General features: G+C 37.6%; 1 protein-coding gene across 1 annotated transcript in view; it reads left to right on the forward strand.

Annotated features, from left to right (window-relative positions):
* The window catches only part of LOC128649393 (ADAMTS-like protein 1), a 466,596-nt gene that overhangs the window by 383,545 nt on the left and 62,053 nt on the right, over positions 1–20,998 (forward strand). The window contains exon 21 of the mRNA XM_053702643.1: positions 8,480–8,608. Within this exon, the coding sequence (XP_053558618.1) occupies positions 8,480–8,608 (129 nt within the window). The remainder of the gene's footprint in view (positions 1–8,479; positions 8,609–20,998) is intronic.

Below are 20,998 nucleotides of genomic sequence, written 5' to 3' on the forward strand. Positions count from 1 at the left end.
GCAGTGGTACAGGAAGAAGTCTGCATCCTTCAAGAAAAACATGATTTTCATGCAGGACAATGCTCCATCACACACGTCCAAGTACTCCACAGCGTGGCTGGCAAGAAAGGGTATAAAAGAAGAAAATCTAATGACATGGCCTCCTTGTTCACCTGATCTGTACCCCATTGAGAACCTGTGGTCCATCATCAAATGTGAGATTTACAAGGAGGGAAAACAGTACACCTCTCTGAACAGTGTCTGGGAGGCTGTTGTTGCTGCTGCACGCAATGTTGGTGGTGAACAGATCAAAACACTGACAGAATCCATGGATGGCAGGCTTTTTAGTGTCCTTGCAAAGAAAGGTGGCTATATTGGTCACTGATTTGTTTTTGTTTTGTTTTTGAAGGTCAGAAATGTATATTTGTGAATGTTGAGATGTTATATTGGTTTCACTGGTAAAAATAAATAATTGAAATGGGTATATATTTGTTTTTTGTTAAGTTGCCTAATAATTATGCACAGTAATAGTCACCTGCACACACAGATATCCCCCTAAAATAGCTATAACTAAAAACAAACTAAAAACTACTTCCAAAACTATTCAGCTTTGATATTAATGAGTTTTTTGGGTTCATTGAGAACATGGTTGTTGTTCAATAATAAAATTAATCCTCAAAAATACAACTTGCCTAATAATTCTGCACTCCCTGTATACTGCAGAGGTTTTTTTATATATACAATTTATAATTTTATGTTACCATCTCAAAGTGTTTAATGTCCCTTTAAATAATAGACTATGGACCGCGCAATAAAATTTATGTTGGATATAACTTGAGTGCTAAACCGATGGTGTGCTATATTATTAACAATAATGGTTTACTTCTTGTCTTAAAAAGCTTTTATGGGGGAATTACATTTTGAGTTCAATGTCCATTTAAGATATACAGGTGAAACTCGAAAAATTATAATATCGTGCAAAAGTTCATTTATTTCACTAATGCAACTTAAAAGGTGAAACTAATATATGAGATAGACTCATTACATGCAAAGCAAGATAGTTCAAGCCGTGATTTGTCATAATTGTGATGATTATGGCTTACAGCTCATGAAAACCCCAAATCCACAATCTCAGAAAATTAGAATATTGTAAAAAGGTGCAATATTCTAGGCTCAAAGTGTCCCACTCTAATCAGCTAATTAAGCCATAACACCTGCAAAGGGTTCCTGAGCCTTTAAACGGTCTCTCAGTATGGTTGAGTATGAATGACAATCATGGGAAAGACTGCTGACCTGACAGTTGTGCAGAAAAACATTATTGACACCCTCCATAAGGGAAGGAAAGCCTCAAAAGGTAATTGCAAAAGACGTTGGATGTTCTCAAAGTGCTGTATCAAAGCACATTAATAGAAAGTTATGTGGAAGGGAAAAGTGTGGAAGAAAAAGGTGCACAAGCAGCAGAGATGACCACAGCCTGGATAGGATTGTTAGGAAAAGGTCATTCAAAAGTGTTGGGGACTTTCACAAGGAGTGGACTGAGGCTGGAGTCAGTGCATCAAGAGCCACCACACACAGACGGATCCTGGACATGGGCTTCAAATGTCGTATTCCTTTTGTCAAGCCACTCCGGAACAACAAACAATGTCAGAAGCGTCTTACCTGGGCTAAAGAAAAACAGACCTAGTCTGTTGCTCAGTGGTCCAAAGTCCTCTTTTCTGATGAAAGCAAATTTTGCATCTCATTTGGAAACCATGGACCCAGAGTATGGAGGAAGAATGGAGAGGCACACATTGCAAGATGTTTGAAGTCCAGTGTGAAGTTTCCACAGTCTGTGTTGATTTGGGGAGCCATGTCATCTGCTGGTATTGGTCCACTGTGCTTCATTAAGTCCAGGGTCAACGCAGCCATCTACCAGGAGATTTTGGAGCACTTCATGCTTCCTTCCACAGACGAGCTCTATGGGGATGCTGACTTCATTTTCCAGCAGGACTTGGCACATGCCCACACTGCCAAAAGCACCAAAACCTGGTTCAATGACCGTGGGATTACTGTGCTTGATTGGACAGAAAACTTGCCTGACCTGAACCTCATAGAAAATATATAGGGCATTGCCAAGAGAAAGATGAGAGACATGAGACTGAACACTGCAAATCACAGCTTTAACTATCTTGCTTTGCATGTAATGAGTCTATCTCATATATTAGTTTCACCTTTTAAGTTGCATTAGTGAAATAAATGAACTTTTGCACAATATTCTAATTTTTCGCGTTTCACCTGAATAAAATTTTTTTTGCCTTTGTTTAGAAATGATGCAGGAGCTAGACATAGGTGTTTGTATAGAAACATGTAAAATAATCCAAAAATGTGAGGGCAGTAAAACAGTTCTAATAGCATTGGCTTCCTGGCTCAGGAGATTAGTTTATCAACTGCAAAAAAGACAGTGCAGTTGCCCTTTAAATGAACCACCATTAGGCATCCCAACTAGTTTATTTTTGTCAGTTAAATGTCAACAGAGCTGGTTTTGTGGTGGCTTAATATATGGCCACAAGCATTTTTTCTATTAAATTAGAATACGGTTACATTATCAAAAATTATGGGTACCTAAAATCATTTTAATTCCCTGGCTTCTCCAGACCTGGAAAGATAAACATGGTTTTTGTTTACATAGTAATTATAATATTAAAGTTTATGCATGCTCTTGAAGACTAAACAAAACCTCCGTAGATTCTGATTTTTTCCCATTAACATCTATTAAATCAAAGAGTCTAATTTACCCGCTCACTGGAGGCAATGAAATCCACTGTACTCCAACATGTGTGATCAAACTACAGCTTGGTAGAGAAATGTGTGTATTGTATATATGGTAAAGGTTTACATAGAATTGTATTATTATTAATCCTGTCAACAAATGGTCTTCCTGCTCATATGAAATTTTTATTACAGTCTTATTTACATAACATTACAAACTGTACTAGTAAAGTAAGTGCATTTTTATATTGTTTTACACTATGGGGGATATTTATCAAAGTGTCAGCTGATAATACGCTGGAATTCCGCGTCGTATTTGACGCAAGATTGATCTTCTGTAGTTAACAAAGCGCCAAAATCATCAAATGTGGAAATGTGTGACAAAATATACGCCCCCATAATCTCAATCCGACGCAGATCTATGCTTGCGTCATTACAGATGTTTCAAATTCAAATTCGACTCTTTTTGACCCTTTTCCCCATTTATCAAACATTTAACAGGTATGATCGCGTTTTTCCGACTCAGCATATCTAGTTTTCAAACCGCCACCCTTGAGGCCACGGATGCCATAGAATTCAAGTCTGAAAACACAGAAAGCTTATGTTCGATGCTGCAAGAGAATGAAGTATATTACATAATAAAAGTACATTAGAAACTTAATTAAAATTGTATACTCTTTCTAAATCAACAATATTATTGCTCTACATTTGGTTCACTAGTAGATATAGGGATAAAAATGAAAAATACATTACTACTTATGGATTATGTTACAACTTTGTCTCTCATTACAAAGCAAGGGGACAATATTATTTCTCCAAATTTGGTGCAAAGTTTTGCCCCAAACTTGTTGCACTAATAGATATAGAGATAAAAATTAAATAAATACACAACATAATATAGCTAACTTCCATTTTATTTTTTTTATAAATCTATTTACCTCATGTTTAAGGCATATAATACAAGTCCCACTCTCCACTTAGCACCACATTTAATGCAACACTTTTCGCACAAATTATGATGCAAACTCCTAAACAACCCACACACTACTGAATTTTTCAACCACTTTTGATTGGAATATGCATAATCACATGATTTATGACATCAGCCAATCTGATTCAAATATACATTTTAAACTATCACTAAAAATCAAATTGCTCGATACTTGTGTCATTGATCACTCATCAGAACTTGTAAATGCCATTTCTTACATTGTGTATTATACTTTGAAAGTATGTATATGTGAAATTAGTATTAAAGATAAGCATTGATGCTGACATTAGGACACACAGTGTAATATTTTAGACAATGAATTTAAAATTCTAATGATGTTTGATTCAATATAATCTTAAACTGATAGCTCAAAGGGATAGCCCACCTAACATTAAACATGAATCAGATACAGCAGAAATTAAAATCACCTCTTTACTGGCATGCTATTTTCAGTGTATTTCTTCTTTCTCTTGAATTTATTTTCCAGTAAGAAATGTCATTTTATATGCCAGCCCATTTTGTAACACCTGTGTAGGGGTGGTTTTTAAAACTAGATTACAATCAGGAGGGGTTACACCGGTACAGAGAGAAAACTGTCCCAGCTCTTAAAATACCCATTGATTGCAAATAAATACATATGATACCCTGATTACATTTTATATTCGCAATGACTTCTGCTCAGAATAATAATACATTTACACTATATACATATAGTGGTATAACTAAACACAGAGATATGAAAGACAACATTGTTTAGAACAAAAAAGGAATTTCGGGACATGTAAATATGTTTGCAAAAGATTTCTGACATAACCCACACACACAAATATATATATATATATATATATATATATATATATATACACACAAGTATGTGCAAAGATATATGTACAAATTCTAGCATTAATAATCATTTATAAAAACAAACATGAGATAAAAGCGTATCATGACTTCTAGAAATACGAATACACATTAATTTATGTGAAAGTATCATATAACAGTTTTTTTTTGCAGAACAAATAAATATAAAAATAACTTTCTATGAGATATTATTTGTTCAGGTATAAATCTAGCTATTTCTTGGACATTAAAGGACCAGTCAACACAGTGGATTTGCATAATCAACAAATGCAAGATAACAAGACAATGCAATAGCACTTAGTCTGAACTTCAAATGAGTAGTAGATTTTTTTTCTGACAATTTTAAAAGTTATGTCTTTTTCCACTCCCCCTGTACCATGTGACAGCCATCAGCCAATCACAAATGCATACACGTACCATGTGACAGCCATCAGCCATTCACAAATGCATACACACTTATTCTTGCACATGCTCAGTAGGAGCTGGTGACTCAAAAAGTTTATATATATAAAAAAAAACTAAAACTGTGCACATTGTGTTAATGGAAGTAAATTGGAAATTGTTTAAAATAGCATGCTCTATCTGAAAAATGAAAGTTTAATTTTGATTGAGTGTCCCTTTAACAGATGAAAAATAAAAGATTAGCTTTAGAGAAATGTGCTTGTTCATGGACAGTAATGAAATGATATAAATACATTTTGGAAAAAAGAGAATAACCGAGACATCGATGACTGTTAATACTACAAGCAATATTAGCAGCGCAACAAATGGAGGTAGTTGTTACTTCAAAAGTAAAGATATAGAGCTTAGGAATTAAAAACAACAATAGCAATATTGGCTGATGGTAGTATTCCCACCTACACACTGTAATGCAAAACTGTGATCTTATAATGATAGTAATAGTAAACAATAGTGATAGTAAACAATTCACTCATTCCAATAGTAATAGTAACGGCAATAATAAAAGCTGTGTTCATGAATTGCACACTACAAATGTGTTACCAGTTCCATACGAGGACAGGTAGTCACTGATGCCAAAGTTAAAAGAAAAGTCTTGTGTGTATACGTTTGATTCCAAGCGTCCTCCAATTCTACTTGTGTGTCGGCTGCTGCCAAACTCATACACTCTCTATAGATAAGAAATCTGCAGTAAAACAAGAGGGATAAGTGAAACCTAACATCAAGGTAGAAATTTAAATTTATTGGAACAAGCACATGGTTAAAAACACTCACAAGAGGTAAGATGAAATTCAGCAATAACATAGGCAAGGGAAAACTCGATGTATGTCTTTAATGTCCACATCCGCTGGCTCCACCACAGGACTACCAGTGTCTCCCACAGCTGAGGATTACCCCTATGTGTCCGCTCTGCAGCAACCTGTCAAAGCTCCACCTTCAACGCGTTTCATTCGCTCCTTATCAAACTTTCTCAAGAGCAATTCAGCGAGTGTTATTGACCAGCTGTTGTTAACATCCGTTTAAATTAAAATGGTAATTTCCCTATGGTTGTGAGTGGCCAATCAGATGTTCGTGTCAGGACTGGCCTCCTCCACATGACATCAATTATGGGCGTGCTTGTACACCGTAGTATTGTGCTGAGGCCCAATCATATAGTTTGTCAAAAAAGAAGATCAGCCCCTTAAAAAGTGTCTCACGCAAGGCACGTGATTGAATTGTCATAGTCTTTAATAGGTGTTTTCCTAATACATGCTCTTACTTGATTAACCACATCCAGGCTTCAAGCCACATAATAGGTGATGAAAAATCAGTTTTATCTATATGGCTGACAATACAAAACACCCCCCCCCCACGAATCAGCCCCACTAATTATATAGTGGATGCTTCATAGCAATTTCCACTGTTAAGTTATTGATAATGCGGATTTCATTGGTAACCAATGACTGGCAAGAGTATTGACGCAGGCGAATGCATCAAGATTGATGCTTTGATAAATATCCCCCTAAATGGCGAAAAGTATGTGGATTCCTAAACATCCACCATCAAACCTATATGAGTTTGTTGGGCATCCCATTCCAAAACCATGGGCATTAATATGAAGTTACCTGCCCCCCTTGTAGCTATAACCACCGCCACACTCCTGGAAAGGCTTTCCACAAGATTTTGGGGTGTGGGAATTTGTGCCTATTCTGCTGAAAGATAATTTGTGGGTTCAAGCTCTGATTTTAGATGAGAAGGACTGGCTCACAATTGGCATTCCAATTTATCCCAAAGGTGTTCACTGTAGTTGAAGTCAGGGCTCTGTGAAAGGCACTTGAGTTTCTCCACACCAAAGTCATCCATGTCTTGATGGACCTTGCTTTGTGCACAGGGGCACATTCATGCTCTAGAACAGGACAGGGTCTTTCCCCTTTGTTGTTGCATAGTTGAAAACACCCAACTATCTAAAATGCCTTTGTATCCTGTAGCATTAAGATGATCCTTCACTGAACTAAGGGTCCAGTCATCCTCTAACCTTTACAAGAGCCACTACGCATTCCAGTGATTAGCATTCTGCTTTATCTGCAACACGCAGATTCTTCCATCAGACTGCCAAATACTGCAACATGATTCATCACTCCAGAAAACACATTTCTGCTACTCTAGAGTCCAGTGATTCCAGCCAATGCTTGACATTGTGTATTTTAATGTGAAACTTGTGTACAGCTGGTCAGCCATAAAAAAACCATTTCATGAGGTTCCTGAAGCACTACTCTTGTACTTACATTGCTTCCAGAGTAAATTTGGAAATTTAACACACTTTACACTTCAGCATTCAGCAGCCCCTCTCTGTGAGTTTGCATTGTCAACCACTTCATGGCTGGGCTGTTGTTGCTCTTAGACATTTCCACTTCACAAAAATGGCCCATACAGTTAACCGGGGCCGATCTAGTGGGGCAGAAATTTCACAGATTGACTTGTGACAAAGGTATCTTCTGACTGTGCCACATTTAAAGTCACTCATTGTACTGCCAATGTTTGTCTATGGAGAGTGCATGGCTATGTGCTGTATTGTATGCACCTGTTAGCAATGGGTGTAGCTGAAACACCTAAATGTAATAATTGGTGGGAGTGTCCATATAATTGTGGCTATGTAGTATATATATGTGTGCTCTCTGTTCCTCAGTGCTCATCTATAGTAGCATGTGGATTAAGTATACATAATGGTCATTCTACCATATATAAATTGGTATCATTTCATAATAATCTGGAAGTTTACACCTGAAAACCTCGTCTTTCCTAATGTGAGAAACGCATTTCACAAAAATACTGCAGTAACACATGCAGATTAGCATGCTGCAGGCTGAATAAACAAAATGCTTTACGCACTTACTGTAAATGGACATAAAAGTTAAAAAAGAAAATGCTCCAGTGTATTAGAGCATTTTATTATTGTGCTATTGATTGTATATAACTGTGTTTACGCCGTGCAAAGGTGTTAAATACATAGTCAGTCCCAGAGCAGCAACTACTGGGAGCTAGCTGAACACATCTGGTAAGTCAATGATAAGAGGCACATGTTTGTAGCCACCAATAGGCAGCTTTCTCCCAGTAGTGCACTGCTTCTCGGAGCCTACCTAGCTATGCTTTTCGGCAAAGGATACCTAGAGAATGAAGTAAATTTGATAACAGAAGTAGATTGAAAGTTTCTTAAAATTATATGATCTATTTAACAAAATATACTAACAAAATAAACCGTTTGTAATATATATGACAATGATATTAGAAAGAAAAACAAAGTATGGCAGAGTATGGAAATGTAATGCTTTGCCTTCTGAGTGTACTGCATTTTAATGGTTCTGTTGTATAGATAGCAGCTATATTATTTTCATTCAGATTTATACATTTGTCTTTTCCTTTGCTGTGTCTGGCATTAATTATATGTGTGTTTCTTACATTTAGGGAAGCCATTAATAAAGACCTCTAAGACTGCTTTTATCAATCTGGATGCTCCATCCATCACTGTCGATGTGGGAAGTGTCGTGAAAACCATCCAAGGAACAAACGTTACCATCCACTGTCAAGTTGCAGGTGAGGTCAAACTATATCATACTGTGAGTTTCCCATTGTAGCATTCTACTAAGTCACCAAACATCTGAATTGGTCATTTCTTCTGACCTAAAAGTGATATTTATTATAACATCAGGCACTTTTTTTTTCATTTCAATTTAGAAAGAGTGAAAATGAGAATTACTAAAGAGGCAGCTTTAGCATGAGGCAGATGGAGGGTCAGAATGGTGCATAGCATACATCATCAGTGCCTGCAGCCTGTCCTTACACTACTGATTACTGCTCTTATGGGATCTGCTGTCCGAGTAGTCTAGTTCTCTAAACTTCACTTATGCTGCTTATTGCTAAGACCAGGACTGAAGCCTTTCTGGCTCATTTATACAACAGCTATGAAGGTGGTGCACATAATGATTGAGACTTACAATGTCTCATTATCAAAGTCCTGAATGGTTGAATGTTTTCTCCATCTTGTTCTATGAACTTCATCCTGTTGTGATTGCTTATTACTGTAAACAAGCTATTTTACCATAATTGTGGTAAGTGTGGTGTTCATTTTGTTTGATGAGCAGCAACTTTTTAGGTCATTGTTTGTAAAATAATGTTTGAAATATATGTTAGAGTTTGATCTTTAATGGTCTAAATCAGCCTTATATGAAAAAACCTCCTGCTTTTTGGAGGAAATTGAGATTGATGGTATGATGGAAACCTTGAATGAATAGGCATAAACGTTTAACATAAATACTCTGATATGTTAGAGCATTTTATTATTGCACTTACTTGCATATACATGTGTGTTTAACCCCTGCAAAATGGTTAAAATTAGTTTCAGAGCAGTAATGCACTTCCTAGCTGAACATATTTGGTGAGCCAGTGACCAGAGGCATATGTACATAGCCAGCTAACTCCTAGTAGTGCATTTCTCCTCCTAGGTATGCTTTCTATCAAAGGATACCAATAGAACAAAATATATAATTTAAATGAAAAGTCTCTAAAAGTTGTATGCGTTATCTAAACAATACAAGTTAAATTTTGACTTTCATGTCCCTTTAAATTAACTGATTAAAACAATCTCAGAAGTGTATTACTTTCTAAAAAAAATACAAGATGGAAAGGATATGATTTATAATTGAAATGTGCACAATTCCTAAGTAAATTGCTAAAATAATGGTAGACATGTGCAATTTACCTTTCATTAGAAGTGATTCATATAACACAGAATTTCCTAATATGTGCAACATGCATAAAGCTATTCACCAACTGAATTTGATAATTATATGTTTTATTCACATTTGGCTAGATTACAAGCGGAGCATTATTTAACACTCCAGCTCAAGCATTAATTGCGCTAGAAGTAAGCTTTTTGCGAGCGTCGGGTTGCGCTCGTATTATGAGTTGAAAGTAAACTGTTTTCGTTTGCATGCTAACCCAACAAGCACAAAAAGCCGAACTTACAATCATGTGCGCGTTCACATATTCCCCCATAGAAGTCAATTGAGCAAAAAAGTGGGAAAATACCTAAAACCCCACTCACGTGCAAACCAGGCATAAAAATATGAATATTTCACATTCCAATGTTCTTCACATACAAGAATATATTCTATTTATTAAAATATATATATATATATTTATATAAATTTAGTTTCTCTTGTAAGGTGTATCCAGTCCACGGATTCATCCTTTACTTGTGGGATATTCTCCTTCCCTACAGGAAGTGGCAAAGAGAGCACACAGCAGAGCTGTCCATATAGCTCCCCCTCTAGCTCCACCCCCCAGTCATTCTCTTTGCCGGCTCTAAGCACTAGGGTCTCTCTCGGGAGGGTAAAGTGAAAATATTTCTGACGGAGGTCAGAAAATTAAAACTCTTAACTACTTGCCGAGCTCTTCATTCCATTCCCCGGCCATCTGTAGCTCAGTGCATGGAGACAATCGGATTAATGGTAGCAGCAATGGACATAGTCCCTTTTGCTCGGATTCACCTCAGACCACTGCAACTATGCATGCTCAAACAGTGGAATGTGGATTATGCAGATTTGTCTCCTCAAATTCAGTTGGACCAGGAGACCAGAGATTCTCTTCTCTGGTGGTTGTCTCAGGATCACCTGTCTCAAGGAATATGTTTCCGCAGGCCAGAGTGGATCATTGTAACGACCGACGCCAGTCTGTTAGGCTGGGGTGCGGTCTGGGACTCCCTGAAAGCTCAGGGCTTATGGTCTCGGGAAGAAACTCTTCTCCCGATAAACATTCTGGAACTGAGGGCGATATTCAACGCTCTTCAGGCATGGCCTCAACTAGCTACGGCCAAATTCATCAGATTTCAGTTGGACAACATCACGACTGTAGCTTGTAGTCTGTAGTCAATCATCAGGGAGGAACAAAGAGTTCCCTAGCGATGACGGAAGTAACCAAAATAATCAGGTGGGCGGAGGATCACTCCTGCCATCTCTCAGCAATTCACATCCCAGGAGTAGACAACTGGGAGGCGGATTTTCTAAGTCGTCAGACTTTTCACCCGGGGGAGTGGGAACTCCACCTGGAGGTATTTGCCCAGCTGACTCAGCTATGGGGCACTCCAGAGTTGGATCTGATGGCGTCCCGTCAGAACACCAAACTTCCTCTCTACGGGTCCAGGTCCCGGGATCCCAAGGCGGTATTGATAGATGCTCTAGCAGCGCCTTGGTCCTTCAATCTGGCTTATGTTTTTCCACCGTTTCCCCTTCTCCCTCGTCTGGTCGCCAGAATCAAGCAGGAGAAGGCTTTGGTGATTCTGATAGCGCCTGCGTGGCCACGCAGGACTTGGTATGCAGACCTAGTGGACATGTCATCTGTCCCACCATGGACACTGCCAATGAGGCAGGATCTTCTAATACAGGGTCCGTTCAAGCATCCAAATCTAATTTCTCTTCGTCTGACTGCTTGGAGATTGAACGCTTAATTCTATCAAAGCATGGTTTCTCTGAGTCAGTTATAGATACTCTGATTCAGGCTAGAAAGCCTGTCACCAGGAAAATCTACCATAAGATATGGCGGAAATATCTTTGTTGGTGTGAATCCAAGGGTTACTCATGGAGTAAGATTAGGATTCCCAGGATATTGTCTTTCCTCCAAGAAGGATTGGAGAAAGGATTGTCAGCTAGTTCCTTAAAAGGACAGATATCTGCTCTGTCTATCCTTTTACACAAGCGTCTGGCAGAGGTACCAGACGTTCAAGCGTTCACTCAGGCTTTAGTCAGAATCAAGCCTGTCTATAAATCTGTGGCTCCGCCATGGAGTCTAAATCTAGTTCTTTCAGTTCTTCAAGGGGTTCCGTTTGAGCATTTACATTCCATAGATATTAAGTTGTTATCTTGGAAAGTTTTGTTTTTGGTAGCTATCTCTTCTGCTCGAAGAGTCTCAGAATTATCTGCTTTACAGTGTGATTCACCTTACCTGGTGTTCCACGCATATAAGGTAGTTTTGCGTACCAAACTTGGTTTTCTTCCTAAAGTTGTTTCTAACAAGAATATTAACCAGGAAATAGTTGTTCCTTCTCTGTGTCCTAATCCTTCTTCGAAGAAGGAACGTCTGTTACACAATCTTGATGTAGTTTGTGCTTTAAAGTTCTATTTACAAGCAACTAAGGATTTCAGACAAACATCTTCCTTGTTTGTTATCTATTCTGGTAAGAGGAGAGGTCAGAAACCGACTGCTACCTCTCTTTCCTTTTGGCTGAAAAGCATCATCCGTTAGGCCTATGAGACTGCTGGCCAGCAGCCTCCTGAAACTATTACTGCTCATTCTACCAGAGCAGTGGCTTCCACATGGGCTTTTAAAAATGAGGCTTCTGTTGAACAGATTTGTAAGGCAGCGACTTGGTCTTCACTGCATACTTTTTCCAAATTTTACAAATTCGATACTTTTGCTTCTTCGGAGGCTATTTTTGGGAGAAAGGTTTTGCAAGCAGTGGTGCCTTCCGTTTAAGGTACCTGTCTTGTTCCCTCCCTTCATCCGTGTCCTAAAGCTTTGGTATTGGTATCCCACAAGTAAAGGATGAATCCGTGGACTGGATACACCTTACAAGAGAAAACAGAATTTATGCTTACCTGATAAATTACTTTCTCTTGTGGTGTATCCAGTCCACGGCCCGCCCTGGCAATTAAGTCAGGTATAATTTTTTTTGTTTAAACTACAATCACCACTGCACCCTATGGTTTCTCCTTTTTCTTCCTAACCTTTGGTCGAATGACTGGGGGGTGGAGCTAGAGGGGGAGCTATATGGACAGCTCTGCTGTGTGCTCTCTTTGCCACTTCCTGTAGGGAAGGAGAATATCCCACAAGTAAAGGAGGAATCCGTGGACTGGATACACCACAAGAGAAAGTAATTTATCAGGTAAGCATAAATTCTGTTTTTTTTGGTACAATATATATTTATACATATATATATATATATATATATATATATATATATATATATATATATATACATATATATATACATGATTATATATAGGTATAGATATATTTAGATATATATAAGAAAATCTAGTTATAAATACTTAGACCATATTCTGCTATGTGAAGAACATTGGAATGTGAAATATTTACAGTAAATGCACACTATGGGGCATATTTATCAAGCTCGCCGGAAACAGAAGTTATGAAGCAGTTTTCTAAAGACCGCCTCTCCTAACTTGTCCGCCTGCTCTGAGGCCGCGGACAGAAATCAACACGATCAAATACGATCGGGTTGATTTACACCCCCTGCTAGCGGCCGATTGGTCGCGAATCTGCAGGGGGCGGCATTGCACCAGCAGTTCACAAGAACTGCTGGTGCAAGGATACGCTGTCGGCATTTATTGATGTGCAGCGGACATGATACGCTACATCATATCATGTCCGCTTGCACATTAATAAATTGGCCCCTTTATATGTGTACATATGTATTTATGTGTATATATGTCTGTAAATACATAACTACACATATAAATACATACGTACACACATATAGACATATATATATATATATATATATATATTCATACATACATATCCATATTTAGACTTGTATATGTTTGCATCTCTATGTTAAAGTCCTTTTCTAACACCTGAGACTTCATATCATCATTTTTATTAGATGGTGTTATAAATGTAACTGTACTTTGTGATGTATTTTTGATGTGCTATGTGACACTTTTTTATTTTGCGAAACAGTTAACCAGAGCTCTGAGGACGCAGTAATCATTCTAGCACAAATTGGGCTCAAGCGATCATGTTTACTTTCAACTAGTAATACAAGCGTAAACCCGGCGAGGGCAAACTCCCACGATAAACCCCTTATTGATCGCTCTTAACTGTTAGCGCTCCTCTTGTAATCTGGCCCATTATATTAATTCAGGCAATTTTTTTTTTTATTAAAAAAAAAAAAAAACTGATGAAGAAAACTAAACAGTTTAAGGTTTCTTTGCAGTGTAATTTCTACATTTTTATTTTTGTTTTATTTTGACATGTCAATAATGTAAAAATTGTATAGTTCAAAATATTTTTTCCCAGTATAGAGCTTTACTTAGTAAGGGTCAAGAACCTTAGCTATTAACTCTGACTTAAAACAAGTCAGAAGCCACAGATCCAACATGGGACACTGTGAGTAAACAAGCCTGAGTGCATGGCCAGACTTGATATTTCCCAGAATGTCTTGTAAGAATGAGCTGTGGGAATCTCACAGAAACTAAAGGCACAAGTCACTTTTTGCTTTGCAGAACCTCATTAGTTTTTTTCCCACTGTCACACACTAGCTTTTGGGGCCTATAAAAACCCTAACACAAGGAGCAATTGGATTAGCACATCATACAATAACGCTGCGTGTGCCAGGCAGTATTATGGACGTCAAAACTTTACAGACGGGAGGCACGAGATGTTGTTCCAGTGCAATGCTAATTTATTCTTTATGAAAAGTGCTATCCCATTTAAAGACAACACATAAATACTAAAGGAAGAAATGTGTTTTTAGCATTGATGTATATAAGTTTATAGGAGTTTGCATTTGTAAAGTCTTCATTTCTCATGGTTTTTCTAATACATTTACAAAATGTAGCATCATCAAATAGTAAGCATTTCTAGTAAATAAAATACCTTGTAATTGTATTTATTTAACTACCAGTAGAAGCATATTGTGTTTTACATGATGTTGGCTAGTACAGTAAAGTGTTAAAGAGTTCTGTGTTTGAAAACTTAATTTTATCCCAGTGCCATGGCTCTTTATGGTTACATAGACTTTAATAACATCACTTATAGGGGCCAATTTATCAATTTCTGTCCGACATGATACGCTGTAGCTTACCTTGATTTATAGATCTATTCTTGCCCATTACTTATATCCTCTGCAATCCATTTTATTCTCTTCTTATCTCTATCCCCGCACACATCCCCTCTAACCCCCTTTTTTTATTCCCCTTTACTTTCCTTTATTTCTCTTTACTGGGGTGGTTCTGAAAAATGTACCAGGAGAAAAACAGTAGCAGCAGTTTGCATGAGTATGTCAGTTATTGGGTAACAATATATATTTGATACCAAGTTCTTTATGACATATATACAGACTTATAACAACACAAATGGGAGTTTTTTTCCACTGGTCTACTGTTTGTCTGGAATCTTTAAAGGGACACTCAAGTCAAAATAAACTTCTATGATTCAGATAGAACATGCAGTTTTAAGACACTTTCCAATCTACTCCAATTATCAAATTTTGCACACTTTCTTGGGGAAACGATCCTACTGAGCATGTGCACAAGCTCACAGGATATATGTATACTAATCTGTGATTGGCAGATTTCTGTCACATGATACAAGGTGCCAGAAAATGGGAGAAAAAATACATTTGTCATAAAAATAGTAGGTGTCATTGCATTGTCTATTAATTATGTACTTGTTAATTATGCAATTCTACTGTATTTAGTGGTCCTTTAATATGACTGATCATCATATTACTTGCATTCTGCTCCCTTTTACTTGTATGCGGGAAATATTGTTACAGCATTTACAGATAAGGTCATTGAAACACCCCAATGAGAAACAGACTAGATGGTTTATTGCATCCTCCCTAAAGGCAGCAGAACATAAATATGAGGATGACCTATGAGCTGCAATGTGTAAATATGAGCGTTGGCTCTTACCGCCACAGCCAAGAGACAGTAAACTAGACTGCTTGTTGACAGGCTGTGATACGCAACAGCAGAGGAGATCTGTTCTGAGGATGTTAGACAGAATATTATGTTACCCATGTAACTGTGGTCACTGTGTTCTAAAATCCATCAATATCAATGTAAGGGGCCTGGCTTGTTCGTTGCAGATATTTATTTATTTTTGAATATCTTTATTAAATTTTTTAATGAATAGTTAAACAGAATTAAAAAGAAATAAAGCATATTACAACAATATTGCAAACAAGGCAGTTGAGGTAAAAACATAAGTTAAATAAGTAATGTGCTCTTTGAAAGCTACACAATCACCTTTACAAAGAAAGTAACAAAAAATCAGATTATTAATTAATTAAACTTTTTCTTTTATGATTCAGATAGATCATGCAATTTTAAACAACTTTCTAGTTTACTTCTATTATCAATTTTTCTTCATTCTCTTGGTAGCTTTTGTTGAAAAGCTGGGACGTAAGCTTAGAAGCTGGCCCATTTTTTAAGCACTATATGACATCAGTTTTGCACAAATGTTATCCATTTGTAAGAGCACTAGACTATTTCCTGACATGCAGGGTTCCAGATGCCTACCTAGGTATCTCTGCAACATGGAATATCATGGAACGAAGCAAATTTGAATAGAAGTAAATTGGAAACTTTTTTATAATGGTTTGCTCTGTCTGAATCACACAAAAAAAGAATTTGGGAATAGAGGAAAAAGAACATTGCAGAAAACAATAAGATTAAGTAGGCAGATACAAGAACCATAATTCTAAATCTTAAAATTACTTAGTCATACATTTGTCCCAATAGGAATATGGTACTTCAGACTGAAAAGTGAATAGCTGAAGAGTAATAGATAGCAAGGTGTATTAGAGAACGTGGCACCCTCCGGCTTGGCAGAATAGGAACATGTTCAGTGGTAGTGATCTCAATATGACTCGCCAGGTCGCTCCTCTTTATAGCTCGTTACAGATGTTTTATATACTCCGGTAATGGAAGGATTCAATTGACAAACTTTCTTCAAAAGTTACATGCTGATAAACATATTTCATTTATGTGTTAAGAATTGTACAAGAGTCTTTCTTATTTTATTGGTTAACCATTGGCTGATCTTGGTTTGACCTTTAAGTCAAATGGACCAGTGAGATGCTTACCATCATAAGTAATTGACTCATGTAAACCTTTTATCGAAACAAATTATTATAGTCTTGGTATCTGACCAGGGTCGGATTTATAGCCCAGGTGCCTGTAGGCACCAAAATCTAAAGTGCCCCCACGCGCTCCCGGTTCACATGTATGCACCTATAGATACAGCCTAAAACTTTATATAATTATGATTTTTGTTTACAGCAGCTGATAATTTTGCCACATAAAAGGCAGTCCATGATCTATAACAAAACACTCCAGACAGTATTTGCCCAGTATGATGAGATTCCAGAACAGTATTTTCTTTTAGTATAATTTATACAAGAAAAGTTCAGGTTATCTAGACTGGTGCTTCATTTAGAAACTTTGCTGACCAAGCCTGCAATGTGCACAATCAACCAAGGGTCAGTTGTTTTTTAAAGTGTGTTTATCCTGTACAACAGCCCTGGTATTTTGCATTTAGCAATAATATTCATACCTATGGTATTTTATATGAAAGACTGCCCTCTGACTGTACAATCTGTCATTTTGATTTTGACCGCCGCTGCTGCTGCAGGTGATACATGCCCACGGTCTACTCAGAGCACTCTGTAATAGCGCACAAATAGAGTGCACTCAGATAGCTCTGTAATAGGGCACAAATAGTCACTCACTGTCACTCCCCATAAAATTGTTTTTTAAAGTGTGTTTATCCTGTACAACAGCCCTGGTATTTTGCATTTAGCAATAATATTCATACCTATGGTATTTTATATGAAAGACTGCCCTCTGACTGTACAATCTGTCATTTTGATTTTGACCACCGCTGCTGCTGCAGGTGATACAAGCTCACCGTGCACTCAGAGCACTCTGTAATAGCGCACAAATAGAGTGCACTAAGATAGCTCTGTAATAGGGCACAAATAGTCACTCACTGTCACTCCCCATAAAAGAACCAACCCCCACACACTTACTCATTGGCTGCTCTGTCCGCATTCACTGGAGAAACGGACCGGCCAGTGCGGCGGCCATCTTTGTTTAGGACAAAGTTATTATCTACTTTGGTGAGTGAGTGCAGAGCCGCAGAGGTGTGCAGAAAAGGCATATGGAGCAGAAAAACAGGCGCCCCTCTATTAAAGGTGCCTGTAGGAACATGCCTACTCTGCCTAATGGTAAATTCGGCCCTGTACCTGACACATGTTAAAAGCTTCAATGTTTAATACAAATACTTATTAGCATATAGTATAGTCATTTTTGAGCGTGGTTTTAACTTATTTTTAGTTTTAAATCCATTCCTTTTTTTTCTGAAAATTTTTACACTGATTTTGAACCATAAATAATAGCAATTAAAACACACACATGCAAATAGTCACAAATATTATAAAACCTTTAGTAATATAAAGCAATTGCTTCTGCTCAAACAAGTGCTAATGTGCATAATATGGTATTGAAATGTACCTGTTAATAGACAGTGTCATATATAATATTTATGCCCTAATATTCCTTCACTATCAGCACATGAACATGCTGCTTCAACCGTGGGGGAGAGGGAAGTCACAGGATATGTCAGTAAATTCACTAATCTCATCATTAGTGATCCCTCCCTGACTTACAACTTTTTCTAATACAGAGAAGCAGAAATAAATACATTGTTAAAAGATATATATATATATATATATATATATATATATATATATATATATATATATATATATATATGTTACGGGTAAAGTAAGAAGTCCAGGTAATCCTAGAATTACCCGGGTAAAACGGACATTATGCAAGCGGCTGTGGGTAAAGCCTGATGTACTGTAATTCCCCCATCTACACTATTTATTTTGCCTCCGCCTGGGGGTTCAAGGAAGGCGCCCCACCGATCCTTTGGCTTCCACCCCAAGTGAACCTTTGGGGAACCCCCAGGCAGAGGCAAAAAAGATAGTTAAAATAGGTGAATTACAGTGCATGCTATATATATTTGATGCAGTGATTCCGAGGGGATTTATGATCATACATCAGGCTTTACCCACAGCCACTTGGGTACTGTCCGTTTTACCCAGGTATTCTTAGGATTACCCAATATCTGACTTTACCCGCAACATATAAATAAATTTATATATATATATATATATATATATATATATATATATATATATATATATACATATATATATATACAGTGTATACAGGGAGTGCAGAATTATTAGGCAAGTTGTATTTTTGAGGATTAATTTTATTATTGAACAACAACCATGTTCTCAATGAACCCAAAAAACTCATTAATATCAAAGCTGAATAGTTCTGGAAGTAGTTTTTAGTTTGTTTTTAGTTATAGCTATTTTAAGGGGATATCTGTGTGTGCAGGTGACTATTACTGTGCATAATTATTAGGCAACTTAACAAAAAACAAATATATATACCCATTTCAATTATTTATTTTTACCAGTGAAACCAATATAACATCTCAACATTCACAAATATACATTTCTGACATTCAAAAACAAAACAAAAACAAATCAGTGACCAATATAGCCACCTTTCTTTGCAAGGACACTCAAAAGCCTGCCATCCATGGATTCTGTCAGTGTTTTGATCTGTTCACCATCAACATTGCGTGCAGCAGCAACCACAGCCTCCCAGACACTGTTCAGAGAGGTGTACTGTTTTCCCTCCTTGTAAATCTCACATTTGATGATGGACCACAGGTTCTCAATGGGGTTCAGATCAGGTGAACAAGGAGGCCATGTCATTAGATTTTCTTCTTTTATACCCTTTCTTGCCAGCCACGCTGTGGAGTACTTGGACGCGTGTGATCGAGCATTGTCCTGCATGAAAATCATGTTTTTCTTGAAGGATGCAGACTTCTTCCTGTACCACTGCTTGAAGAAGGTGTCTTCCAGAAACTGGCAGTAGGACTGGGAGTTGAGCTTGACTCCATCCTCAACCCGAAAAGGCCCCACAAGCTCATCTTTGATGATACCAGCCCAAACCAGTACTCCACCTCCACCTTGCTGGCATCTGAGTCGGACTGGAGCTCTCTGCCCTTTACCAATCCAGCCACGGGCCCATCCATCTGGCCCATCAAGACTCACTCTCATTTCATCAGTCCATAAAACCTTAGAAAAATCAGTCTTGAGATATTTCTTGGCCCAGTCTTGACGTTTCAGCTTGTGTGTCTTGTTCAGTGGTGGTCGTCTTTCAGCCTTTCTTACCTTGGCCATGTCTCTGAGTATTGCACACCTTGTGCTTTTGAGCACTCCAGTGATGTTGCAGCTCTGAAATATGGCCAAACTGGTGGCAAGTGGCATCTTGGCAGCTGCACGCTTGACTTTTCTCAGTTCATGGGCAGTTATTTTGCGTCTTGGTTTTTCCACACGCTTCTTGCGACCATGTTGACTATTTTGAATGAAACGCTTGATTGTTCAATGATCACGCTTCAGAAGCTTTGCAATTTTAAGAGTGCTGCATCCCTCTGCAAGATATCTCACTATTTTTTACTTTTCTGAGCCTGTCAAGTCCTTCTTTTGACCCATTTTGCCAAAGGAAAGGAAGTTGCCTAATAATTATGCACACCTGATATAGGGTGTTGATGTCATTAGACCACACCCCTTCTCATTACAGAGATGCACATCACCTAATATGCTTAATTGGTAGTAGGCTTTTGAGCCTATACAGCTTGGAGTAAAACAACATGCATAAAGAGGATGATGTGGTCAAAATACTCATTTGCCTAATAATTCTGCACTCCCTGTATATATGTATGTATATATATATATATATATATATATATATACATACACACACAAACAGGCACACAAATAGATTGATTTTTTTTTTTAATCTAAGGCAAACACAGATTAGGGTAAAACTTAAAACTGCTTTCTACAGACCTTTAATATTCTCCCACCTTTACACCCCCAAGTTGCTTTCCCCCTTTATACCACCTGAAGATACTTTCCAACTATTGCACACCCCATGCTTTCCCCTAAAATAGAAATTCCGGTTTCCTTCCAGCCTTACACCCAGGTACTAACACTGATCTATGTGAATAACCAAATATGATCCTAATTAACACTGAATAGAGAAACTCAGAGGACTGTTTTGCATAAGGTGTTTATTAAGC

This window comes from Bombina bombina, chromosome 2, assembly GCF_027579735.1.
Source record: "Bombina bombina isolate aBomBom1 chromosome 2, aBomBom1.pri, whole genome shotgun sequence".
NCBI lineage: Eukaryota > Metazoa > Chordata > Amphibia > Anura > Bombinatoridae > Bombina > Bombina bombina.